The 27668-nt window shown below is 42.4% G+C and overlaps 2 protein-coding genes across 10 annotated transcripts in view; both read right to left on the reverse strand.

The window, feature by feature from the left end:
• The window catches only part of LOC110524570 (nucleoprotein TPR), a 36854-nt gene extending 35491 nt beyond the window's left edge, over positions 1 to 1363 (reverse strand). For all 8 annotated transcript variants that reach the window (XM_090236032.1, XM_090236031.1, XM_090236028.1 and 5 more), the window contains exons 1-2: positions 1142 to 1363; positions 93 to 197 (exon numbers count right to left, since the gene is read on the reverse strand). In XM_090236032.1, coding sequence (XP_090092158.1) covers positions 93 to 197; positions 1142 to 1292 — 256 coding nt within the window. In that variant the 5' untranslated portion in view covers positions 1293 to 1363. The remainder of the gene's footprint in view (positions 1 to 92; positions 198 to 1141) is intronic.
• An 11337-nt stretch (positions 1364 to 12700) lies between these two features.
• LOC110524572 (SERPINE1 mRNA-binding protein 1) lies at positions 12701 to 22287 on the reverse strand. 2 transcript variants are annotated; one of them, XM_021604366.3, is made up of 9 exons: positions 21916 to 22287; positions 20320 to 20515; positions 16979 to 17122; positions 16564 to 16632; positions 16281 to 16355; positions 15937 to 16108; positions 15788 to 15847; positions 14542 to 14787; positions 12701 to 14387 (listed from the first exon to the last, which is right to left on the reverse strand). In XM_021604366.3, exons 1-9 carry the CDS (start codon positions 22169 to 22171, stop codon positions 14328 to 14330), a joined length of 1278 nt encoding a protein of 425 aa, XP_021460041.1. In that variant the 5' UTR covers positions 22172 to 22287; the 3' UTR covers positions 12701 to 14327. The 2 variants fall into 2 exon arrangements, with proteins under 2 accessions (XP_021460041.1, XP_021460040.1); XM_021604365.3 differs by having other exon boundaries at positions 16564 to 16635.
• Positions 22288 to 27668: the final 5381 nt, after the last annotated feature.

Consider the following 27668-nt stretch of genomic DNA (forward strand, 5'->3'; position numbering starts at 1 on the left):
AAAGAATCACATACCGGGGTTTACATACTGTACATGTACTGCAGTGGTAAGTAAATAGCCTTTGAGTGGATCAAGAAGCTAGTTCCACTTACCGATCTTGGTGAACTCCTCTCGGAGTTTGTGGTGCTGTTCAGTCTGGGTCACAAACTGTTCCTGACTCTGTTCAAGACGTTGCACTTTCTCAAAGAACTGTTGTTCTACAAGAGTGACAACACATGTTAACGTTGCTGCTATTGTCTCGAAGGCGTAATGATAAATCAGGTAGTTTAATAAAAAGTTATCTGGGAGTATAGAGAAGTTCTTAAACGAACTAGTCATCCACCACGTTGCCAACGTCAGCCAGTAAACTACACAATTTAGACATGGCTGATTAACAATGTTGACAAGCTACCCTAGCTAGCTAACGATTTTTTAATCCATCATATCACTATGCCTTGTGAGATAAACAGTTGTCGATGCAGCCGGGAAAGGCCATCCACGTTCTGCGATAACGAACGTTCAATGTAAAATATTTGTTTAACTAAACCTCATTGTTCAATCTGTGATAAGATTATTATTTTTTTGTAACTAAACCAAGATAGACCACTGCCCGTCGTTTCAAATGGGAACAAATGTGTAATGGTGGGTAGAACAAGCCTGGAGGTGGGCGGAGCCATACAAGAGCAAGCGAGATCCTATTGGCGCTTACTAACACGCATATTTCCGTTAGGGAACGCCTACTCTAAAGTGCAAGTGCGCAAAAACTACTCTTACTAAACAACACAATTTAAAAAGAACACGTTGGCAAAGAGAAAAGTCTACAAAACTTAGTCCACTGTGTTCGTAACATATTATAGTTTTAGGAACAGAACATTGTATGGAGATCAAATGTTTAATCAATGAGCAAATTAGCACAATCTCGGCTAAAATCCATCTCGTTCCATCTTCTCCCACTGCAGGCAACAGGGCTTCCTCTCACTACCATATTTGGTAGTGAGTGGAAACGCCACGCGGATATTTCAAATGTATACATCCGGTGAAAAAACAACGCGACAGATGTATCTGTGATTCTGTCTTTAGCTAGCTACGTAGCCTAGATAACGTTAGCTAGCGAGCTGGTATTGTACACATCATTACAATGACTTATTCGGATATAACTTACCGCTATCGACTCTAAATTGCTCCTGGTGTGACTTGAGGGAATCTATTTCATATTGCAGATCAGAAAATAACTTTTCTAGTTTATTTTGAACAGCTTTTGGTAGCTTCGCTATCTCAGCGCGCTCCAACGCTTGAAGTAGCACTGTAGCCATATTTCAGCCACACCAATTCTGCTCTGAGCAGGCGCATTGATGACTTGTTCGCTCACAACGTGGTGTATGATGGGAAAAGTAATGTTTACTATTTTTTTGTGACTGGGAATGTAACTTTAAAGTCCTGATTGAAAGTGCACTTCAGTCCAGCAAAAGGTCTTATCTGAGTCTTTGAAACCAGCGCTGAATGTTTTCATCTCAGGGTTTAATAACTTTTATTCTCATTAAAAAACAGTTATTATATTACCGGTACAATCGCTAAGTCCAATACAATATAAATCTCCTGTTACAATTCCCCCAGTTTACAGTGACTTTAAGCAAGGAGTTGCTCTTTTTTTATTTCACCTTTATTTAACAAAGGTAAGCAAGTCAAGTTCTCATTTATAATTGCGACCTGGCCAAGATAAAGCAAAGCAGTTCGACACATACAACAACACAGAGTTACACATGGAGTAAAACAAACATACAGTCAATAATACAGTACAAAAATAAGTATATACAATGTGAGCAAGTGAGGTGAGATAATGGAGGTAAAGGCAAAAAAAGGCCATTGTGGCGATGGTGGACACCAAGGAACTTGAAACTCTTGACATGCTCCACTACAGCCCTGTCGATGTTCCTGTAGTCCACGATAATCTCCTTTGTTTTGCTCACATTGAGGGAGAGGTTGTTGTCCTGGCACCACACTACCAGGTCTCCGACCTCCTCCCTATAGGCTGTCTCATTGTTGTTGATGATCAGGCCTACCACTGTTGTGTTCGTCCGGCAAACTTAATGATGGTGTTGGAGTCGTGCTTGGCCACGCAGTCATCGGTAAACAGGGAGTACAGGAGGGGAATGGTATCCAACACGTGTTTGATACCATTCCAGTGACTCGATTCCAGCCATTATTTATCTCTTTTGTGAAAATGTGTCAATTTCAAGATATGAATTCATAGTGCAATTTACATAACTCCCATGGTTTATTTAAGAAATACCTAGGTGTCTGGTTAGACTGTAAACTCTCCTTCCAGACTCACATTAAGCATCTCCAATCCAAAATTAAATTTAAAATCGGCTTCCTATTTTGCAACAAAGCATCCTTCACTTATGCTGCCAAACATACCCTCATAAAACTGACTATCCTACCGATCCTTGACTTCGACGATGTCATTTACAAAATAGCCTTCAACACTCTACACAGCAAATTGGATGCAGTCTATCACAGTGCCATCCGTTTGGTCACCAAAGCCCCATATACTACCCACCACTGCGACCTGTATGCTCTCGTTGGCTGGCCCTCGCTTCATATTCGTCGCCAAACCCACTGGCTCCAGGTCATCTATAAGTCTTTGCTAGGTATAGCAGCACCCACCCGTAGCACGCGCTCCAGCAAGTATATTTCACTGGTCACCCCCAAAGCCAATTCCTCCTTTGGTCGCCTTTCCTTCCAGTTCTATGCTGCCAATGACTGGAACGAATTGAAAAATCACTGAAGTTGGAGACTCATATCTCCCTCACTAACTTTAAGCACCAGATGTCAGAGCAGCTCACAGATCACTGCACCTGTACATAGCCCATTTGTAAATAGCCCATCCAATTACCTCATCCCCATGCTGTTATTTATTTTGCTCCTTTGCACCCGAGTATCTCTACTTCCATATCTATCAATCAAGTGTTTAATTGCTAAATTGTAATTATTTAGCCACTATGGCCTATTTATTGCCTTACCTCTCATATCTTACCTTATTTGCACACACTGTATATACTTTTTCTATTGTGTTATTGACTGTATGTTTGTTTATTCCATGATTAACTCTGTGTTGTTGTTTGTGTCGCACTGGTTTGCTTTATCTTGGCCAGGTCGCAGTTGTAAATGAGAACTTGTTCTCAACTAGCCTACCTGATTAAATAAAGGTGAAATAAATAAAATCACCAACAAACTATCATGGTCCAAACACACCAAGACAGTCATGAAGAAGGCACGACAAATCCTATTCCCCCTCAGGAGACTAAAAAGATTTGTCATGGGTCCCCAGATCCTCAAAAAGTTCTATAGCCGCACCATCGAGAGCATCCTGACCGGTTGCATCACCGCCTGGTATGGCAACTGCTCGGCATCCGACCGTAAGGCGCTACAGGGGGTGGTGCGAACGGCCCAATACATCACTGGGGCCAATCTTCCTGCCATCTAGGACCTATATACTGGGAGGTGTCAGAGGAAGGACCAAAAAATTGTCAAAGACACCAGTCACCCAAGTCTGCTACCGCACAGCAAGCGGTACCGGAGTGCCAAATCTTGGTCCAAAAGGCTCCGGAACAGCTTCTACTCCCAAGCTATAAGACTACTTAACAATCAAATAGCCACCCGGACTATTTACATTGACACTGCTGATACCCGCTGTTTATTATCTATGCATAGTCACTTTACCTCAACTTGCATGCACTACCTCGACTAACCTAAAATATTCACTCAATGCACTCTGGGTTTTAATAAAGTGCAGGACAAGTCATTCCACCAGAATGTGCTATCGGACAGCTAATAGATTGCTTTTTAATAAGAGGAGACATAATCATTGCAATCAGAACATAATATTAACATGTAAATATTATTGGTAACATAATAAATAGCAGAAGAATAACTTCAGATTAAATAATGCTGTAATTGAACATTGAAAAGGCTACAGCCCCTTTAAGTGCTAGCATTGATTTAGTTCCCCTTGTGATTTTCACCAAATATACAAAAGTATATGGACACCCCTTCAAATGAGTGGATTCAGCTATTTCTGCCACACCCGTTGCTGACAGGTGAATAAAATCTAGCACACTGCCATGCAATCTCTATAGGACAAGCAATGGCAGTAGAATGGCCTTACTGAAGAGCTCAGTGACTTTCAAAGTGGCACCGTCATAGGATGCCACCTTTCTAAAAAGTCAGTTCAAATTTCTGCCCTGGTCAACTGTCAGTGCTGTTATTGTGAAGTGGAAATGTCTAGGAGCAACAATGGCTCAGCCACGTACTGGTAGGCCACACAAGCTCACAGAATGGGACCGCAGAGTGCTAAAAAGTCTGTACTCGGTTGTAAAACTCACTACCAAGTTCCAAACTGCCTCTGGAAGCAACGTCAGCACAACAACTGACCTCAACCCCATTGAACACCTTTGGGATTAATTGGAACGCAGACTGCGAGCCAACATCAGTGCCCAACCTCAATAATGTCCTTGTGGCTGGAAGCAATGTTACAACATCTAGTGGAAAGCCTTCCCAGAAGAGTGGAGGCTGTTATAGCTGCAAAGGGGGGGACCAATGCCCATGATTTTGGAATTCGATATTCGACATGCAGGTGCCCATATACTTTTGGCAATGTAGTGTATATCCTCATCATTGACAAGTAATTACAGCTTTCAGGCTTTAACAACAGTATCTTCAACTCATGGCACAGCAGAGAGATCATATTTATTCATGACCTATACTCAAACAATGTTCTTTATGTCTTTTACACATATCTAAGCTACATTTGGTATCCCGCAAAAATTACTATTATTGTTTCTTGCAAGTTGAACTCTATATTTAGAGAGACATTACCTCCAGATGCGTCAATGAGCGGTCCAGCTGATAAACGTTTCCCCAATTCACAGACTCAAAGGGTTTTATCTACTATTTTTGAGTCAATTCATACTTGGGATAGACACAATATAGATAATGTAGTAAGAATCTTGGAGGGACCTTGAGATGGATTGACAAGGAGGAATGGGCAGCATGTACATTTCTACTCATGCAACACCACATTCTGCTGTTCCAGTACAACATTTTACACAGACAACATAGAACCCCATACGTTCTTAATAAGTTTGACCCTCAAAGACCCCCAAAATGTTTAAAATGCAAAACAGGAAGTGGCACATACAGTTGAAGTGGGAAGTTTACATACACCTTAGTCAAATACATTTAAACTCAGTTTTTCACAATTCCTGACATTTAATCATAGTAAAAATTCCCTGTTTTAGGTCAGTTGAACACCTTTCTAAAAAGTCAGTTCACCACTTGATTTTAAGAATGTGAAATGTCAGAAAATAATAGAGAATTATTTATTTCAGCTTTATTTATTTAATCACATTCCCAGTGGGTCAGAAGTTTACATACACTCAATTAGTATTTGGTAGCATTGCCTTTAAATTGTTTAACTTGGGTCAAACGTTTCAGGTAGCGTTCCACAAGCTTCCCACAATAAGTTGGGTGAATTTTGGCCAATTTCTCCTGACAGAGCTGGTGTAACTGAGTCAGGTTTGTAGGCCTCCTTGCTCGCACATGCCTTTTCAGTTCTGCTTGCATATTTTCTATAAGATTGAGGTCAGGGCTTTGTGATGGCCACTCCAATACCTTGACTTTGTTGACCTTAAGACATTTTACCACAACTTTGGAAGTATGCTTGGGGTCATTGTCCATTTGGGAGAACCATTTGTGTCTAAGCTTTAACTTCCTGACTGATATACCCACATAATTTCCCCTTCCTCATGATGCCATCTATTTTGTGAAGTGCACCAGTCCGTACGGCAGCAAAGCACCCCACAACATGATGCTGCCACACCCGTGCTTCACGGTTGGGATGGTGTTCTTCGGCTTGCAAGCCTCCCCCTTTTTCCTCCAAACACAACAATGGTCATTATGGCCAAACAGTCCTATTTTTGTTTCATCAGACCAGAGGACATTTCTCCAAAAAGTACAATCTTTGTCCCCATGTGCAGTTGCAAACCGAACTTTTGATGGCAGTTTTGGAGCAGTGGCTTCTTCCTTGCTGAGCGGCCTTTCAGGTTATGTCGATACAGGACTCGTTTTACTGTGGATATAGATGCTTTTGTATCCGTTTCCTCCAGCATCTTCACAAGGTCCTTTGCTGTTGTTCTGGGAGTGATTTGCACTTTTCACACCAAAATATGTTCATCTCTAGGAGACAGAACGCGTCTCCTTCCAGAGCGGTATGACGGCTGCTATTGTTTGTACAGATGAACGTGGTACCTTCAGGCATTTGGAAATTGCTCCCAAGGATGAACCAGACTTGTGGAGGTCTACAATTTCATTTCTAAGGTATTGGCTGATTTCTTTTAATTTCCCCACGATGTCAAGCAAAAAGGTACTGAGTTTGAAGGTAGGCCTTGAAATACATCCACAGGTACACCTCCAATTGACTCAAATTATGTCAAATAGCCAATCATTAGCTTCTAAAGCCATTACATAAGTTTCTGGAATTTTCCAAGCTGTTTAAAAGGCAGTCAACTTCGTGTATGTAAACTTTTGCCCCACTGTAATTGTGATAATGAATTATAAGTGATATAATCTGTCTGAAAACAATTGTTGGAAAAATTACTTGTGTCAAAGTAGATTGTGCATGACCTACTTGCCAGAACTATAGTTTGTCAACAAGAAATTTGTGGAGTTTTAATAACTCCAACCTAAGTGTATGTAAACTTCCAGCTTCAACTGTACAGTTCCAGTCAAAAGTTTGGACACACTCATTCAAGGCTTTTTATTTTTTTATTATTTCCTACTTTGTAAAATAAAAGTGATGACATCAAACTATGAACTAAGTCATATGGAATCATGTCGTAACCAAAAAAGGGTTCAATCTAAATATATTATTATATTTTTTTTTACCTCTTTTTTTCTCCCCAATTTCATGGTATCCAATTGTTGTAGTAGCTACTAACTCCCGTACGGGCTCGGGAGAGACGAAGGCTGAATGTCATGCGTCCTCCGATACACAACCCAACCAGCCGTACTGCTTCTTAACACAGCGCGCATCCAACTCGGAAGCTAGCCGCACCAATGTGTCGGAGGCTACACCGTGGACCTGGCAACCTTGGCTAGCGCGCACTGCGCCCGGCCCGCCACAGGAGTCGCTGGTGCTCGATGAGACAAGGAGATCCCTACCGACCAATCCCTCCCTAACCCGGACGACGCTAGGCCAATTGTGCGTCGCCCCACGGACCTCCCGGTCGCGGCCGGTTACGACAGGGACTCTGATGGCACAGCTGGCGCTGCAGTACTGCGCCCTTAACCACTGCGCCACCCGGGAGGCCTTCTCTAAATATATTTTAATTTTTTATTTTTCAAAGTTGCCACCCTTTGCCTTGATGACAGCTTTGAACATGCTTGCCATTCTCTCAACCAGCTTCATGAGGTAGTCACCTGGAATGCTTTTCCACCCGTCCTGAAGGAGTTCCCATATATGCGGAGCACCTGTTGGCTGCTTTCCCTTCACTCTGCGGTCCAACTCATCCCAAACCATCTCAATTTGGTTGAGGTCGGTGATTGTGGAGGGCAGGTCATCTGATGCAGCACTCCATCCCTCTCCTTCTTGGTCAAATAGCCCTTACACAGCCTGGAGGTGTGTTTTGGGTCATTATCCTATTATAAAACAAATGATAGTCCCACCAAGCGCAAACCAGATGGGATGGCGTATCGCTGCAGAATGCTATATTAGCCATGCTGGTTAAGTGTGCCTTGAATTCTAAATAATTCACAGACAGTGTTACCAGCAAAGCACCCCCACCTCTATGCTACACTGTGGGCAGCACACCAAAATTCGCAAATTTTACTCATCAGACCAAAGGACAGATTTCCACCGGTCTAAATGTCCATTGCTCGTGTTTGTTGACCCAAGCAAGTCTCTTCTTCTTATTGGTGTCCTTTAGTAGTGGTTTCTTTGCAGCAATTCAACCATGAAGGCCTGATTCACGTAGTCTCCTCTGAACAGTTGATGTTGAGATGTGTCTGTTACTTGAACTCTGTGAAGCATTTATTTGGGCTGCAATCTGAGGTGCCGATTTCCGAGGCTGGTAACTCTAATGAACTTATCCTCTGCAGCAGAGGTAACTCTGGGTCTTCCTTTCCTGTGGCGGTCATCATGAGAGCCAGTTTCATCATAGCGCTTGATGGTATTTGTGACCGCACTTGAAGAAACTTTAAAAGTTCTTGAAATTTTCCATATTGACTCCCCTGCATGTCTTAAAGTAATGATGGACTGTTGTTTCTCTTTGCTTATTTGAGCTGTTCTTGCCATGATATGGACTTGGTATTTTACCAAATAGGGCTAATCTTCTGTATACCACCTCTACCTTGTCACAAAATACCTGATTGGCTCAAAGGCATTAAGGAAAGAAATTCCACAAGTGAATGTTTAACGAGGCACACCTGTTAATTGAAATGCATTCCAGGTGACTACCTCTGCCCTTTGGTCTGATGAGTCCAATGAATGCTCTTCAGGAGGTTTTCATCAAGGATCTCTCTGTACTTTGCTCCGTTATTCTTTCCCTTCATCCAAACTAGTCTCTCAGTGCCTCCCACAGCATGATGCTGCCACCACCATGATGCTGCCACCACCATGCTTCACCGTAGGGATGTTATTGGCCAGTTAATGGGCTGTGTTTGGTTTCCTCCAGACTTGGCATTCATGCCAAATAGTTCAATCTTGGTTTCATCAGGCCAGACAATCTTGTTTCTCAAAGCCTGAGAGTCATTTAAGTGCATTTTGGCAAACTCCAAGCAGGCTGTCATGTGCCTTTTACTGAGGAGTGGCTTCCATCTAACCACTCTACCATAAAGGCCTAATTGGTGGAGTGCTGCAGAGATGGTTGTCCTTCTGGAAGATTTTCCCATCTTCACAGAGGATATTCTGGAGCGCTGTCAGAGTGAGGCCCTTCTCCCCCAATAGCTCAGTTTGTCTGGGCGGCCACCTCTAGGAAAAGTATTGGTGGTTCCAAACTTCTTCCATTTAAGAGTGATGGAGGCCACTGTGTTCTTGGGGACCTTCAATGTTGCAGAAACATTTTGGTACCCTTACCCAGTTCTGTGCCTCAACATAATCCTGTTTCGGAGCTCTATGGACAATTCCTTACACCTCATGGCTTGGTTTTTACTTGGACATGCACTGTCAATCAATCACATTTATTTATAAAGCCCTTCTTACATCAGCTGATGGCACAAAGTGCGGTACAGAAACCCAGCCTAAAACCCCAAACAGCAAGCAATGCAGGAGTAGAAGCAAGGTGGCTAGGAAAAAATACCTAGAAAGGCCAGAACCTAGGAAGAAACCTAGAGAGGAACCAGGCTGAGGGGTGGCCAGTCCTCTTCTGGCTGTGTCGGGTGGTGATTATAACAGAACATGGCCAAGATGTTCAAAGATGACCAGCAGGGTCAAATAATAATAATAATAATAATAATCACAGTGGTTGTCAAGGGTGCAACAGGTCAGCACCTCAGGAGTAAATGTCAGTCAACTGTAGGACATCATATAAACAGGTGTGTGCCTTTCCAAATGATGTCCAATCAATTGAATTTACCACAGGTGGACTCCAATCAGGTTGTAGAAACATCAAGGATGATCAATGGAAACAGGATGCACCCGAGCTCAATTTCAAATATCATAGCAAAGGGTCTGAATAAATCAGCAATCATTTATTTTAACCTGTTTTCACTTTGTCAGTATGGGATATTGTGTGTAGATTGATGATGTAGATCCATTTTAGAATAAGGCTGTAATGTAACAAAATGTGGGAAAAGTGAAGGGGTCTGAATACTTTCCGAATGCATTGTACACGGTTTCTAGGGTTGCCCAACCAGATTCTGGTCATTAATCAAGAAACAAGGTTCTGAACCCTTTTAGACTGATTCTTTTAGAAAATGGAAACTTTTATTAGCAAGAACATGAATGCTATTTAATTGGATTAAGGACAAGCCACTAACGATTTCAGTGGTATGAGATTTTGCCTATGGAAAGACTTAGCGCTGTTGGATGAAAGGAAATGAAAACATTAATACGGAAGTGTGGCAGCCATAAAAGTAAGGACAGGAAGGGGAAACTGTGTTTTTTTGCCGATGTGGAAGCTTATTGCATGGTGTGAGCAGAAAATGTGAGCAGAAAGTTCGGCAACGATGTGGAAACTTCATTTGTATTATTTTCTTCTGTTTTTGTTATTATTATTATTATAGGTTACTTAGAACATTGTTTGACTATAGGCCTATGGTATATGATTATCATTGTTTGACTATAGGCCTATGGTATATGATTATCATTGTTTGACTATAGGCCTATGGTATATGATTATCATTGTTTGACTATAGGCCTATGGTATATGATTATCATTGTTTGACTATAGGCCTATGGTATATGATTATCATTGTTTGACTATAGGCCTATGGTATATGATTATCATTGTTTGACTATAGGCCTATGGTATATGATTATCATTGTTTGACTATAGGCCTATGGTATATGATTATCATTGTTTGACTATAGGCCTATGGTATATGATTATCATTGTTTCTTTCTATGTTGATGTAAAAAATATATTCATGACGGATTCACCACTTGAACAAAGGCTTTTGTCTGATATCTATCAATAATATACATATACGGTAGCGACCCATCATACAGGGCTACAAAAATATATACAGTACCCATCTAAAGTTTGGACACCTACTCATTCCAGGGTTTTTCTAAATTTGTACTATTTTCTACATTGTAGAATAATAGTTAAGACATCAAAATAATGAAATAACATGGAATCATACAGTAACCAAATGTTAAATCAAAATAGATTTTATATTTGAGATTCTTCAAAGTAGCCACCCTTTGCCTTCATGACAGCTTTGCATTATCTCAACCAGCTTAATAAGGTGGAATGCATTTCAATTAACAAGTGTGCCTTGTTAAACTGTGGAATTTCGTAATGTGTTTGAGCCAGTCAGTTGTGTTGTGACAAGGTAGGGGTGGTATTCAGAAGGTAGGCCCATTTGGTAAAAGACCAAGTCCATATTATGGCAAGAACAGCTCAAATAAGCAATTTGTTTCTTCAATGCAGTCACAAAACCTTCAAGCCCTATGATGAAACAGTCCCTCATGAGGACCGCCAAAGGAAAGGAAGACCCAGGTGGTTACCTCTACTGCAGAGGAGAAGTTCATTAGTTATAAGCCTCGGAAATCAGCACCTCACATTGCAGCCCAAATAAATGCTTCACAGTTCAAGTAACAGACAAATCTCAACATCAACTGTTCAGATGAGACTGCGTGAATGAGGCCTTCATGGTCGAATTACTGCGAAGAAACCACTACCAAAAGACACCAATAAGAGACTCGCGTGGGCCAAGAAACACAAGCAATGTACATTAGACCGGTAGAAATCTGTCCTTTGGTCTGATGAGTCCAAATTTGAGATTTTTGGTTCTAACCACCATGTCTTTGTGAGATGCAGAGTAGATGAACGGATGATCTCCACATTCGTGGTTCCCACCGTGAAGCATGGAGGTGATGGGGTGCTTTGCTGGTGACATTCAGTGATTTAGAATTCAAGGCACACTTAATCAGCATGGCTACCACAGCGATACGCCATCCCATCTGGTTTGCACTTAAGAGGGACAATCACTTGTTTATCAACAGGACAATGACCCAACACACCTACAGGCTGTATAAGGACTATTTTAACAGTGAGTGCACGTCAGATGACCTGGCCTCCACAATCACCTGACTTCAACCCAAATGAGATGGTTTGGGATGAGTTGGACCGCAGAATGAAGGAAAAGCAGCCAACAAGTGCTCAGCATAGTGCTCAGTGGGATCTCCTTCCAGGCTGTTGGAAAATAATTTCAGGTGAAGCTGGTTGAGAGAATGCCAAGAGTGTGCAAAGCTGTCATCAAGGCAAAGGGTGGCTATTGATGAATCTCAAATATATTTACTCGAACACTTTTTTGGGTACTAAATTAATCCATGTGTTATTTTATTGTTGAAGTCTTCAAAATTATTCTAAAATGTAGAAAATAGACCCTTAAATGAGTAGGTGTGACCAAAATTGGACTGGTATTTTTATGTAACCATTGCTTAACTAGGCAAGTCAGTTAATAACATTCTTATTTACAATGATGGCCTAGGAACAGTGGGTTAACTGCCTTGTACAGTGGCAGAACAACAGATTTGTATCTTGTCAGTTGGGGGATTCGATCTAGCAACCTTTCAGTTACTGGCCTCAACACTAACCACTAGGCTACCTGCTGTCCCGGTACTGTAGATCTGGAAAAGAAACATCTTAGCTTTCAATTCATACAGCCAAATTACACGGTTAGGGAGCTAAAACCTCTGCTATCAGAATTAAGTGAATCGGCCCCATGTTTAATTTCTTAATTCCACTATACTCAGGAACCAGTGCACCATTAAACTAGCCTGGCTGACGCAACCCACGTGGTACACAGTGAGTCAGGACTTCCAGTTAGGTTTTAGGACTTCATTTTGTATCAGCCAAACTACCATAACACAGCAGTGGGACATACATTTTCAGATTTCACCATGTCGGTGGCAAGCAACCAACTCACAAACTAGCTTCTTGTGTGTGATTCTGTATCGATACATGTGTCGGAATTTAAGTCAACAACGCAAAAATGAATCGACCTTCTTTATTTACCGACAGAGGTCTATAATAGCAGGGTTAGAGTTCACACAGATCTGTAGAGCACTTTGCTGATCCACACACACAACTGTATTTCTTTCAGAGCAATTACGCAGTAGTGCCGCAGTAGGGAACCAGAGGTAAAATCAAAATGGAGGATATTCAACTACCACAGGAAATACTGCAGGAGCAGGTTCACAATTGTATCAGTATACTGGGTCCCGTTCAGCAGGGTGCGATGTACAGTGTTGCAGATAGAAATGCCACAAGTAGAGCTGACATGACTCCTTACTCTACATTTCAGAAGAGCACATCTGTTCTAATTAAGTATATTTATATTTTTAACATTGCATGACACGGTGCCCTGCTGAACACTGCCCTGGAGTGGAGTGTTTAAACAGTGCAAGGCCTGAAGGCTTCCAAATGACCAAGGCCACAGCTCAATAGTCTAAAATTGGCTTCCTCTTCTTTCCTTGGACCTGAACTAATATGTTCAGGTGTGTTTCCAGATCAGTATAGAGGAAACAAGGAGAGGAAGCCACTGTACACCATTGAGACACAGCCCAAGAGTGTGTAAATTAAACAGTACAATGGGACCTATCGATACAGCTCACTAGTCTAAAATTGGCTTCCTCTTCTTTACTTGGACCTGAACTAATATGTTAACTGTGTTTCCAGATCAGTATAGAGGAAACAAAGAGAGGAAGCCATGGTACACCATTGAGACACAGCCCAAGAGGGTGTACATTGTACTGAAACAGTACAATGTTCACTTTTAGGAGTCACACGATCCAATGTCAGTGATACATTTTAAATAATTGAAGTATTCCTTCCCCCTGCAAGTGATCTATTGAGTCATTTGGAAACTTTTCTATACAAAATACCTTTTAATACATAAGTGAATTAGGCTCTACTCTAACAATTTGGGTGTAGGTACAATCACTAGATCAACGATCAAGGCATGTCCTTATCTGCACCATCAGAAATACAATCTCTTACCATGAAAAAGAGCTCTTACCATGAAAAAAAAGTGTACTTTTACAGGCCTACATCAGAGGTCTAGGCCTTACTTTAAAAAAAATATATAATACATAAAACCCCAGAACTAAAGCAGCCCTTAAAATCTCACTGAGTGATGATGCAGAAACTTCTTCAGAAATACCCAGTATGGTAAGAGCTAGTTGGCTTGGGTTCCATCCCTCCACAGCTATGGGACACCACAAGCTAAAATGATAACTCTTCTCATACCTTATATTTGGAAATGCATATTTTCAAGCAGCAATACAAAAAAACTATTCATGAAGAACGCATAATCTCTGAAAAAAATACCGTATGAAAACGTCCCTGCTACCTTGTTTCTAAGTACAAAACCTCCGGAAGTAGCAACAAGTCCTTTTCTTTTTTCTTTGTTTTTTTTCTTTTCCGTATTCCCCCCCCCTTTTTTCCAAAATGGGTAAAATTCAGTCCTCAGATGCGAGTGTCATGAGCGATGACGGTCATCTCCATCATACCATTTTTGCTGAAGGATTCAGAAACATGCGAGCCTTGTAGAGTGGCCTAGGGGTCTGCTTGGGGGGACTGCTAAGGGCTCCTGGGGGCCTATGGGGCAGCCGCTCCATTTTAGGCCAGGGCCGGGAAGGCCTCTGGATCATCCACATTGGGCACAATCACCCCGCTCGGCTGAGAGGAGGGTTAGAGGGTTGGGAAAACAAGAGGAAATGAGATCGATCAGACATATACAGTGAAATGACCTTGTACTTAATCCAAATTCCTTTTAATCTCAAATCCTTTCCACAGCAGCTGTAACAGACTAGTAGTAATTAGTATTCTTTACCTTGTCAGTGCGTCCTCCACGGGTCGGCCTGGTGGGGGCTCCACCATCACGCTCACGGGGCTCCCTGGGCTCACGCTCACGAAACTCTCCACGGAACTCTCCTCTGCCCTCTCCACGCCCTCGGCTCCCCCTGCCGCCACGGGGCCCACCACGACCACGGCTGGGGCGTCCAAGGTCTCCAAAGTTTATCTCCAGCTGGGCTGTGATGTCATTGGCCGGCTTCCGGAAGTGGTGATCGTCCTCAGCCTGAGAGATCGAGGGAAGAAAGAGAACATCATCAATGACAGAACACACATCTGAGCAACATTGTCATCTTATGGCACAGACAGACCAATAGGATTGTTAAGCGTCTGCTGGTTTAAAAGTACTTAGTTGCAAACCAATTCAACATATAGAAATAGGCAAAAATGACAGCCTTCAGTTGCCCACCGGTGGGTAGTCCCTAAAACCACCTAGCCGACAGCAAGCGAACAAACGGCCCCTTACTGTGCACACTGACAATTGTTCTGGCGAGTTCTGCATTAAAGGGATAGTGTAAGATTTTGACAATCAATCTTCTTTATACTTAACCAGACTCGGATGAACTCATGGATACACTTGTAAAGTCACCGCGTGTAAAGTTTCAAATTGAGCGAACAAATGCTAACAATGAAGATGCCAAGGCCCAGCATGACTCGATCACCATTTATGATATTGTTTGGATGGATGACCATCTGTGGGCTATCACAGGGTTCAAGCACACCTTATCTGTGGCTTTCTCTGAGGCTGGATGTTCCCACAAAACCCTGGGAGAAACTGTTGGAGGTGTGAAGACAGATTAAAATAATGTTGCTGTGTCAAATAAATCATCAAATTTGGATTGTTTCAAGAGTTCATAAAGAGCCGAGAATCATTTTTACATGTTTTATTGTACTGTAAGTGGTATAGATTTATTGTTACAGGGAAACTGTTATTTTGTTGCCAGACGGCAGTCAGTTCAGACGGAGTGAAGCAGATGTGCGCTCATATCATTTAGATAAGAGTTGATGATTAGATCCAAGCATGTTAGCTGTTTCTGTGAACTTCAAGTCATTGTGCTAACGCTAGTTAGCAATAGCTTACAAAACAACCAACTTCCTTCCAAATGCTATCTATGAGTTCAGGGGGGTAGACAGAAAAAGAGCCAGAATTGCCAAAATATCACACTCTGCCTTTAATTTTCATGGGGAGAGAGAGTGCGTGCGCTTCTGTCAGATGTGATACTCACCTTAGGGGCAACTGCCTCAGCCTCCACCGCAGCTTCAATAAGAGCATCAGCCTTCTTCTCCTTTATTGGAGAGGGACGAAAACATAGTAGGTCATGTAAAATAAAAAATGGAGGCTAAGTCAGTATTGTGGTTTTGACAGTCTACTCACGTCCTTGGACTTGTGCAGCACGTATCCTTTCTTCCACTGGCTGTCGGCTCCCTCGTTGGCCTTGCGGATGTTGAACTCCACCTTGGTTTTCTCCTTGTCCTGCTGGGCCTTCCATTCATCCAGAGTCATCTCCTTGGGTTCCACTTCCTTAGGTTCACCAACCTCGTTCTCCCTACAACACACAGCAGAAAACAGAACTGTCAGAACACACAACTGGCAGGAAAATATGAGAAATAGGGTGGAGAACCCATCCAGACCGTGCTTTTAAATTCCTGAGAGGGAGTGAACGAATGCACACTAGGCAGAAGAGGGAGAAATGGTTTAAGGCTCAGCCCTCAACTCACTTGTTCTCAGAGTCAGCAGGCCGAGGCTCCTCTCCCTCGGGGGTCTCCTCGGTCACGTTCGATTGGTCGTGCTCGCTGTGGAGAAAAAATAACAAGTTTCTCTCTCATACATTGAGTATGTTGACAGGTGACCAGGACAGTATAGAGACCAGGGGTCTTGGCTCAACACATCAAATTAGTTTACACACAACTGAACAAGGTAACTCAACAACACTTGGTTTGCAGACAGCCTTTGAGAAAGTCGAGAGAAAAAGTGTTGTGCTAGGTCGGCTGTGCTGCTCACCCCATCTCATCCTTGACGGTGCCCCAGTTGTGAGATCCACTTCCTCCACGTTTCTCCTCACCTTTCTGGCTGCTGAAACAACATGGGCTTTAGCGCACAGCTTCACATCAATAGTCTCTCCAGCAAAAAACGTAGTTTATCACATTTTTTAAAAACTAGTTCTTATACTTCAAACAAGTAGTTCTTATGCACCAGTTCTCCAGACAAAGATGAAGCCTAGTGCTGGACTACAAATTCATCTCAATGGATAATGACCCTAAAAATTCTTTTTTTGCCCCTCAATCTGGACAAAAAAAATCTAGTTAGGATAGAGATTCTCCATTGAGCATGCCATTTAGATCCGGAGTAGGAAATCGGCCTAATAATGAGATACGACTAATAATACACAATTCACAACATGACACAGAAGACGTACGATCGATCACTGCCGCTGTGTCTGTCGAATTCACGCTTTCCTCTGGCGTCAAAGCCGTCGCTCCTGCCCATGCCCCGGCCCCTGCCGCCACGGATACCGCCTCGGCTGCCTCCACGTCCTCTCATCTGCCTATCACCAATGGGCCTGGACAGACAAGGAAACCAACCAATCAACAGGCTGCTACAGTTGATGTGTATTCAGTGAGGTGAAACATTGTACATAGAAATGTAACGAATAGAGCAGACATCCTCAGGAACAGACCCCAGTACATAAAGGAAGAAATAACAAACATTAAGTGTTAGAATGAAGACCCCAAAACACAATGTGTGAAAAATAACCAATACTGTGAACTACACTGAAACAGTGTTATGCCATAGTCATACAGATCTTACCTTTCCTTAGGCACTGTTTGAATACTTTCAAAATGCACTCTTAATTCCATCCTTCCTTAGAGTAGAGTCCTGCAGGGATCTGTTTTTTTGGAGCAGCATCCGCCCCGGCCACATAAATTCTGAGCCCCACCCAATATCAGGAAAGAGTTCTCTCTGCAACCCGACTCACCCAGATCGATAGATGGATAGAATTGTTCCGTGAGCCGATCCGTTACCCCGCCATATAACATCAATATATTTAACTGTTTGTGCTCCATGTGTAACTCTGTGTTGTCTGCTCATACTGCTATGCTTTATCTTGGCCAGGTCGCAGTTGCAAATGATAACTTGTTCTCAACTAGCCTACCTGGTTAAATAAAGGTGAAATAAAAAAAAACAACAAAAAAAAAACTCCAGAGTAGTAGGCATAATTATTTTTAATCCCCTTCCCTGCATTAATTCATTTGTCTGCATGTCTATTCAACATTTGGATAAACAGAAACCATACCATGAATTAAGAAAAATATATTTTCATTTTCACAATGCAACAAGTCACTTAAAATACTGAAAGAGCCTTCTAATTAGCCTTCTTAACTGTGATGAAACCCAATAGCTGTCCTAAAACAATACCTTTAGATTAAATATTGTTTAGATGATCAAATAGTTTAGGCCTAATTAAACCATTCCCAGAACCGACTATAGGTTGCAAAAATAGGCTACATTTACTTAGTAGGCTTATCAAACTTAACAGCCGCATTGGTTTACACGTTATATAGCCTATTCTCACGTGAGGAGAGGGAACATGATCCCTGCATGTGGACAAATTAGAATTTTTTGGCACCACACAAATAAGGGACAGTTCCCAGCTCCACACACACTCAAAGCTTGCATGGCTGAAAGCCTTGTCTCAACCCAATAAGCTCCTGGGTTAAAAAAAAGAAGTGTATTATCTTGATTTAAAATGTTTTCAGCCGACAATGTAATTGTTCTGAACCACGACCCGACCCACGTGTTGACAGAATGTTCATTTCACCCACAAGTTGATATTTTTGCGGCTCACCGATAAGGTAGCCATGGGTATCCGACCCGATGCAGGATTCTACCTTAAGAGAAATCACCGTTGAATTGTGAGTATATAACCCCCCGGCTATTCATGATAGATCAGCAACTCTTTATACAACAGAAAAGGCGTATTTGAAATGTATCATAACAGGGTTTTATATGTTTACCGCCACTCTTTACATACACACCCTGCTGTGTGGTTACAGTTTAATATAAGTGGCAAGGCAAAGGTGAAAAACCATCAGTGAAAGTGGCATGACTTTGTAACTTAACAGTAGTGGTGGTGGCGTGGAACCCATAATTAAGGTATGTTTGAGTTACCTCTGACAGCCTGAGGGGGAAAATTCCTGTCAAATAGAGAAGGGGGTCACTTTTGTTTACAATAAACGACTGGTAAGTTTAAATTTTTTAAGCGAGAACAATAGTGTCTTACAGAAGGCCAGTGTGGGTTCTGTCATTTGTATCAGTCATCACTAGAACCGCTAAAGCAGTAATTTGGACTGCCCATGAATTTAAATAAAATTATTACTCTGCCATCATGTCCCCTCCGTACTTGACATTTCCTAAAAGGTTCTACAACACACTGTCGCTAGAATCTTAATATCGCAAACATAACTGGAGTTATAACCAGATTTAGGAGGGTATGTCATTTAAGTTTGTGGGTTTTTCCCCGTTGCCCCTACTTCTCCCGAGCATTGAAGGTGCTGTGCCCAGTTGGGAGAAGAGTGGATGAGCGCAGGGAAGCGAACAATGCATAATTATGTAATCACCAATTGTCAGTGAAAAACAGGGCAGGCCATTCTACTGTATTTATCTACTATTTATAATCTCTAAATGATATGTCCCCTATATTAGTCCACCAAATCACGCAGTCTTATCAGTCCACTCTGGCCTACTTGGAGTACACAGTGAAAGCGTGCGTAATGGACCAAGACGAATGGATGCACATGCTGCGTTAGCGTTGCTACAAAATCTGAATGAAAATGACTCCGACGGCAGGGAAGAAATTAATCATGACATCTCTGATGATTATTATTCTGGGCCTCAACCTGAACCTACACCCTCGAGGCTTAAGCGTAAAAAAGTCTGAACGGTGCACCCTGAGAAGGTGCCCGAGCCACCACCAAATGAAACTGAGACAGGAGAGGACAGCACCGTTTAGATAAAATAAGACTGACAATCTTAGAACAAAATGTCATCAGAAAGCAGACCCTACACAACAAGCAAAAAACAATATCAGCAACGTCTTGTTGTTTATATGACACCATGTAAGCGCTAGCTAACAATTTAGGACTGCTGTCATACTGAGAAAGTTAACATGCTATTATTGCTTTGTGACAATATTCAATATTTATCAATATTTATCAAGCACAAGTATGTTTAGGCTACTGATTATTTAGATTTAGATGTTATTAAAACAAGTTGTTACCTCGTCCCAACTCATAGGCCTTCCGTTTCATAGTTGTAACATAAGACTACGAATAAAATGGATCGAACACTTAAATTTGTGTTGCGTTTTTACATAGAGCCTAAAACACTAAACTAATGAAAATGATATTGTGTTATAAAAAAAACGTATTCTAATGTTACCTAAGACCTGCATAAACCAAATTATTACTTTTTGATAGCATATATGAAATGTATTAATTACAATGTTAGAATGTGGCAGTCAGAATTACTGCTCATTAGCTTGAGGGGGGTCCTCCTCGAGGCCCAGCGGTTTTAGTGTTAAGGACTAATATCAGTTTGTGAAAACAGATGGGTTACTGCTAGGCTGCAACAAAGGTCTGCACCCACAGGGATCTGAGTCGTATTATTGTGGGGGTTAGTACCTCTTCCTTTCACTCCTTTTCAAAACACCCACGTTTGGTGCCAACTGAACACAGCCTTGCTCTACCCAGAACTCACTTCTCCACAGAGAACTCTCCTCCCTCGGCTGGCTTATCTTCTCCGCCGGGGGGCCTCTCGAAACGGCGTGGCGGCCGCCTGTCTGTCCGGGGGGGTCTGTCTGTAGGGGGGCGGCCCTCGCCCTGGCCCTCACGGGGTGGACCCCCAGCCGGGCCCTGACCCTCACGTCTGGGACCCATTCTCCTGGGACCAGGTCCTGGAGTAGGACAGGACAGAGGAGAGTTAGTAATTGATCCCCCAATAAAACAAGTACAATACTCATTTCCTCCAAAGATTCTTTAGCTAAAATAACTCGAACAGGAATTTAATGGAGACTAACTACAGTTAGAACTTTTCTCAAGACCCAACTCCAAAAGAGAGCAGGACTGATGTGCTGAACTGGAGTGTAAGGGCACACTATTAAAATACGGAGAATAAAAAAAAATATTATAAAACAGAGGTTGAGCTTTGTATTATCCACCATGCCAGTACACAGCAGATGAAAACATGCTCTGAGACTGGTCTGACAAGTCCCTCCCACTGTTGACCAAAATAGACTCCCACACCATGCACCACCAGCAGCTGAACGCACGTTGGTGCATGCACCTGTCTCTTCTCTTGGGGTTCCATTTTTTTTTTTTACTTTTGACTGCCGTAACTGGGCTGCTAACAAAATACAGGGGCCTCCTATTTTACACTAACCATGACAATGTATAGGCGAGTAACACTAGTTTACTCACGCAGACGTAAACGACAATTTAATTGTTTGGTCAATATATATCGCCTTCTCTAACCTTGTTCGTTTACCGAATAGCAGAAAAAGCATACTCGTGAAGCTTCTTTATTTGACACTAACACAAAACGCCCATATTCACATTCACAACCGCGCTACGCAAGATGACATCATTCCCTGCCTTGTCGAGAACAATGTGCGCCACTTACCGAGTGACAGTTAGGTGACTGCCGCTGTTGCACAGTCCAAACCTGGGCCACGAGGTTGGTCACGACACGGGTTAATGCAACCAGGTAGCGAAAGACTAGTGAGCTACCTAGCTAGCCAATTCGTAGGTTAACTAGTTAGAAAACAATCCTCAATTTTAACCTAGCACGATTGCTTCACATGTGAAAGTTGGCTTACACCCCGGTGTGAATACACCGTTAGCTAGGTAAACAATTTATGTTGCAAAAAAAATGTATTCGCCAATCGTGCATTTAACAAGTATGCACAAATCAAACACTGGTCAACAGGTAGTTGGTAGCAAGCTAGCAAATGACTTTGGCTAGCTAACGTTGGCTAATTAACTTGCGGCTAACAATCCTGGCTAAACAAGGCCAGAGGCGTTTTAATATTGGCAGCAAAACAAGTTCGCCTGCAAGTTCGTTTTCAGGGGGCACAATAATGTACCACACCTAGTTACACTGTCGTGACTTTTTTGTGCAACGACTGTGATAAGCGTTTCAACTTTAGTTGACAAAGGGAATCATGTCGACCTCATGGAGGCTTTGAAAGCATTGCTAGCTAAGTTAGCTAGCTAACTTAAAGTTAATACTTAACTATCCAGGGCGAACTGCGATTTTGCAGATCAAGAGGACAACTATTGCGGGAAACAGTCTTACCATCTTTCTTCAGAGTCACCGGTGCCAGAGGCTCATCTTTCTTATCTGCAGGGACGACCTTCCTGTCTTTCTGGGACTCCTTTTTCTGGAGCTTGGCAGCTTGCGCCGCGGTCTTAGCGGCACCAGGGACAGGAGCCTCCTTCTTCTTGTTCTCCGCCTCCTTCAACAGCTCGAACGGGTCCGACTCGTCGTCAAATAGTTGGTCGAATCGGTTAGCTATGGCGCAGCCGAAACCTTCTTGCATATGTCCGGGCATGATGGCGCCCCTTCAGCAGGATTTTCCTCCGATTCTACGAGGCTTGGTGCGAACACTTCGCTAGATGTTGCCACAAGATGGCTGGGGAAAGAACCTTCTTCTCTTCCGGCGTGATAGACATCCGGGACAAAAACTTTGGCGCCGGGTGGGGCGTGTAGTTCTTTGATGAGGGAGAGTGTCGGAAAAACATAAGGGGCGGCTCCCTCAAATAAACTACCATACCCACAACGAGGGACGAGTTAATCATTTAGTTTTTCTCCAGTTGACAAACATGAATGCTCATGCTGTCTGTTGTAGTTTTCAATTTGCATTCAAGCATTTACTTTGTATGAGGCTTGTATGGGAGATCTTCCCCACCCTTTCTATACTCTAAATCCACTGTATTTACACACACACACACACACACACACACACACACACACACACACACACACACACACACACACACACACACACACACACACACACACACACCTAATAGCCATATTCATTCTCAAACATTTTGCAACATTGTTGCTCCATAGAATGCCTCCACAGTTCTTTGCAATGTCAATTAGGCCTAGGCCTGACCAAGTCTGACTTACAAATCTAAAACACTGTTCTGGTAGTGACCTGAGACATCTATGCACAACTCAGAACAGTCAATATTTTGCGATCTTTTAAGTATCAGTATATGCTGGTTCGCTAAACTTGCAATAAGATCTGCTAACCATGTGTATATGACCAATACACTTTGATTTGATTTATAGGCCCTAGGGGCTATTGATAATTTCATTGGATATGGGTAGGAATACTGATCAGCAACTTAATGTGAGTGACACAGAAAGTGTGAGGGTCAGCTGGTATACGGACTCCTTTAGATGGGATGCTGCTAGCTAAAAGAGAACCAGGAGTCATGGTCAAACAGGAAAGGTCTGGAAAGATCATTTAAGGGCAGCAGATGGCAGCAATAGAGGAGTCAGAGGAGAAGAGCCAGCCAGCCACTGCCTAACAGATTTGTGTCTTATTATGTCTCTATCTTATTACAAAGAGGATTAATCAGGGTTCGAATTACTATTTGTAGCCTATGGAGGGTATAAACATTTTATTTGTGTGGAGTGGCCTCTGAAGTGCTGAGATTTGGGCCTATATTTATCAAGTGTCTCAGAGTGCTGATCTAGGATCAGGTCATGTCCATAATAATCTGCTTCATTATAAAAGGCAACATTTATCCTAAATCACCACTCCTACTCTAAGACACTTGGTTAATATGGACGCAGACCTAAATAGGTGTATTTTTCCTGCTAGGAGTGCATAAGGCTGATAACCTGATAACTCCTAAAAAATTAAGGTGAGAAATAATTATGTACAACGTTTCTACAGACAAGCTGTCTTCAACAGGGTATAATGACAAACACTGTGAGATGACTCATTTATATAGTGATAACCTCATAACTCGTACCTGATTGTCTGTCAACATTATTATGTACATTGAGAGACATAGTCTAGCCATGTCTATAGTGCAGGAATCAACCAGACTCTGAGAAATGGTACATATTTGACACCACAGATGAAAGGGGTTCGTTCCAGAGAGGGAAGCTCCATTTTACATCCCATTTTTCCTGTCTGCCTAGCGCCCACCCTAGCCATGACTGGTTCTGTTAAAGGTTTGACCTATCCCAGGATGCTGTCCTCTCTGAAATAAGAATATGATGAATCATGGTTTTGAGCCCTGATAGCAATTGCTCATGATCTCCACCGCTCTACAGACGGGACAGTAGTGACTGTCTTTGTCATTGAGCTGCCAGGACATCACATCAGACTGCGCAGAGGGAATGCTCCTCCGAGGCTGGATCAAAGCCATTTACTACCTCTCCAAGTCATTTCTGGCGGGATATCAATGTTTGTCTGGATTTCTATAGCTCTCTATATCATTTTATAGCGGCGATTTATCTGCTTGCTTCAGCCTATTGTTGCTGGTGAGAGAGAGAAGTGTTTGTTTGGTGGAAAGTGTATGCACATTAATTACGCACAACACGATTCACATGAACAATGACATCTGCAGTTACGAAGGCGATGATCGAATCTTACGCTCTCATGGTCTTCGTCATGGGGTCGTTTTTCGTGTATTTCTGCGGCATGGTTTGGGCATTCTGCAACCCAAAACTCAGCGGTGTCGAGGAGGAGATGCTGACAGAGGCTCCGACAGAGGACGACAGCTGCTGGGTGTGCGCCCAGCCACCCCCGGAGCAGATACACTACCACACATGTGCGCACCCCGGCGGGACACCACAGAGGACAGGGGACTGGCTCACACAGACCACATATGTGAACTTTATGGGGGATAGTAGACCTACTGCTGACAGCCTCCTAACAATGGACCGCACAGGATTTGCATGTGGAGACAACAGTCAATCGTGGCGCAATTTGGATTGATTGACACTTTGCATTTATTTAGACAGTGATGCCACGTCATGTGAATATTTCTGTTTTTGTGTAGCCTATGTTGTGAGTAAGCTATGTGCATATTTGCTTTTATTTCAATGTCTGGTGAAACCTTTTTATTGATTGTTATCACAGCACTAAAAAAACAAGCAAGCCAGAGAAACAATTATGTGAAGTGGATCATGCTTTTACAGTAGTAGGCCCTATATGCTGGTTAAAATGAACAAAATCAATACAGTTAGCGTAGGTCTACCACTTTGAATCCACAAAGTCATTCAGGGCATCAGTGGGGCAGACATCATTAATAAAAGTCATATGGTTTATTGGAATGTTATTACATTATTTGATACATTAAATAATACACATACTTTAAAATGTGTTTGTGACAATACATGCAATACAAATACAATACATTAGTAGCAGCAGCAATGAGTGACATGGTGGCAATCAAATTAGAACATAATACCAGCACTCATTGTCTTTGAGGCCTCCCAATGTAGAAAAATAAGGCAAACAGTATTCATCACTTCCATCAATGACATAGTGTCAATCAGATTCGTTTTTTTATCGCCTCAGTCATCTGCAGCACATGATAGGAGTGTCTGTCCATTAGATAGGAGTTCTCTCTTGTCCAGTGTTCCTTCATTCAGGCTACTGTGGAGTTGCTCTCATACCCTTCTATTCCTACTTCAGTTTCCTGTGCACTTTGTCTTCCAGTTGCAGTAGTTTATCATACAAGGCATCTGACATGTCCTGTCAATATCCGTCTGAGAAGGGAACAGAGAGGCGATCAGACACAGCAGGGGACTGATGCTAAACAACTAGCTGATACTGATAGTATGGTCTGGCAAATGGCTTTCTGGAGTGGATTTGACAAGGATAGAAACGCAAGTCATGACACCCAACAGATAGAACAATTACTTAATATTTATTCATTTGTACGGATGCAATGTTAATCTACAGTTACAATCCACCACTTCAAAATTATCTAACGAGTAATATAATCAGGCAAATTAATATCAATACTTGCCAAGCTGATATGACTGAAATTGAGATCTTGCTTGGTTGGTAGATTGGTACTCAAAAATAGTTAGACTGGTACTGTATTTAAAAAACAACAATAGAAATATGTGATGTTAATGTCGCAGATTCAGATAACCTGAGGTTGTTGTGAAAATGGCTTACAACTTTTAATGTGTACAGTATCACACACTTGAATTGACTTGGGTTTGTATAGCTATAGCCTAGCTAGTTAGTTTGGATTAACTGGATATCTGTTGTTTGTACAGCTATAGCCTAACCAGGTATCCAGTCAATCCAAGCTAACTGGCTAGGCTATAGCTATACAAACCACAGATATCCAGTCATGGGTATCTGTGGTTTGTATAGCCTACCTTGTGAGGGTGTGTGTAGTTGTTTCCCGGGCTTGAGGTTAGACTTTGGTTTTTAGCACAAGGATCCAGAATCAGGTGTTTGCATAAACAGCCAGAACTGCACAATTAAAATAGGTATAGATGAATCAAACCCTTAAATCACAGCATTAAAATACAAACAGAGATGAGCGCTAATATTGTGTGCGATATAAATACAGAAAGGTCATCTGTATCAATAGTTCACTGTGAGAGGTAGAAGTGCTATTGGTGCTTGTACACACCAGTGAGGGCATGTTATGTGTGGTCAATTCCAGAGCCTCTGATACATTTTGTGTGTGTGTGTGTTTGTGTGTGTACATACCAGAGCCTCCGCTCCATTTTTACAGAGTCAAGGTGAATATGTTGGTAAAGATTCTAATCTATCAAAATAAGCCAGAGAGATCAGACTCATCATCATGATGAAAGCAATACAGTGCATTCGGAAGTATTCAGACCCCCTCCCCTTTTCCACATTTTGTTACCTTAGAGCCTTATTCTTATTCTAAAATGGATGACATATTTTTCCCATCATCAATCTACACACAATACCCCATAATGACAAAGAGAAATCAGGCTTTTAGACATTTTGCAAATGTATATATATATATATATAAAAAAAACAGAAATACCTTATTTACATAACTATTCAGAACCTTTGCTATGAGACTCAAAATTAAGCTCAGGTGCATCCTTTTTCCATTGATCATCCTTGAGATGTTTCTACAACTTGATTGGAGTCCACCTGTGGTAAATTCAATTGATTAGATATGATTTGGAAATGCACACACCTGTCTATATAAGGTCCCTCAGTTGACAGTGCATGTCAGAGCAAAAACCAAGCCATCGAGCTCCGAGACAGGATTGTGTTGAACCACAGATCTGTGGAAGGGTACCAAAAACTTGCTGCAGCACTGAAGGTCCCCAAGAACACAGTGGCCTCCATCATTCTTAAATGGAAGAAGTTTAGAACCACCAAGACTGTTCCTAGAGCTGGCCACCAGGCCAAACTGAGCAATCGGGGGAGAAGGGCCTTGGTCAGGGAGGTGACCAAGAACCCGATGGTCACTCTGACAGAGCTCCAGAATATCCTCTGTGGAGATGGGAGAACCTTCCAAAAGGACAACCATCTCTGCAGCACTCCACCAATCAGGCCTTTATGGTAGAGTGGCCAGAAGTAAGCCACTCCTCAGTAAAAGACACATGACAGCCCACTTGGAGTTTGCCAAAAGGCACCTAAAGGACTCTCAGACCATGAGAAACAAGATTGTCTGGTCTGATGAAACCAAGATTGAACTCTTTGGCCTGAATGCCAAGTGTCACATCTGGAGGAAACCTGGCACCATCCCTACAGTGAAGCATGGTGGTGGCAGCATCACGCTGTGGGGATGTTTTAAAGTGGCAGGGACAGGAAGACTAGTCAGGAGCGAGGGAAAGATGAACAGAGCAAAGTACAGAGAGATCCTTGAGCTCCAGAGAGCTCAGGACCTCAGACTGGGGCAAAGGTTCACCTTCCAACAGGACAACGACCCTAAGCACACAGCCAAGACAACACAGCAGTGGCATTGGGACAAGTTTCTGAATGTCCTTGAGTGGCTCAGCCAGAGCCCAGACTTGAACCTGATCGAAAATCTTTGGTGAGACCTGAAAATAGCTGTGTAGCG

This window comes from Oncorhynchus mykiss, chromosome 5 (assembly GCF_057628025.1).
Source record: "Oncorhynchus mykiss isolate SJ-2025 chromosome 5, ASM5762802v1, whole genome shotgun sequence".
NCBI classification, from domain to species: domain Eukaryota; kingdom Metazoa; phylum Chordata; class Actinopteri; order Salmoniformes; family Salmonidae; genus Oncorhynchus; species Oncorhynchus mykiss.

Excerpts from the sequence above, each read along its gene's own strand:
- LOC110524572 (XM_021604365.3), bottom strand. The coding sequence starts at position 22,171 with ATGCCCGGACATATGCAAGAAGGTTTCGGCTGCGCCATAGCTAACCGA. Across the intron at positions 16,636-16,978 it reads CACAGCGGCAGTGATCGATC|CAGCCAGAAAGGTGAGGAGA; the intron begins GTACGTCTTCTG and ends ATGTTGTTTCAG. Across the intron at positions 16,356-16,563 it reads ACCGTCAAGGATGAGATGGG|CGAGCACGACCAATCGAACG; the intron begins GTGAGCAGCACA and ends TTTTCTCCACAG.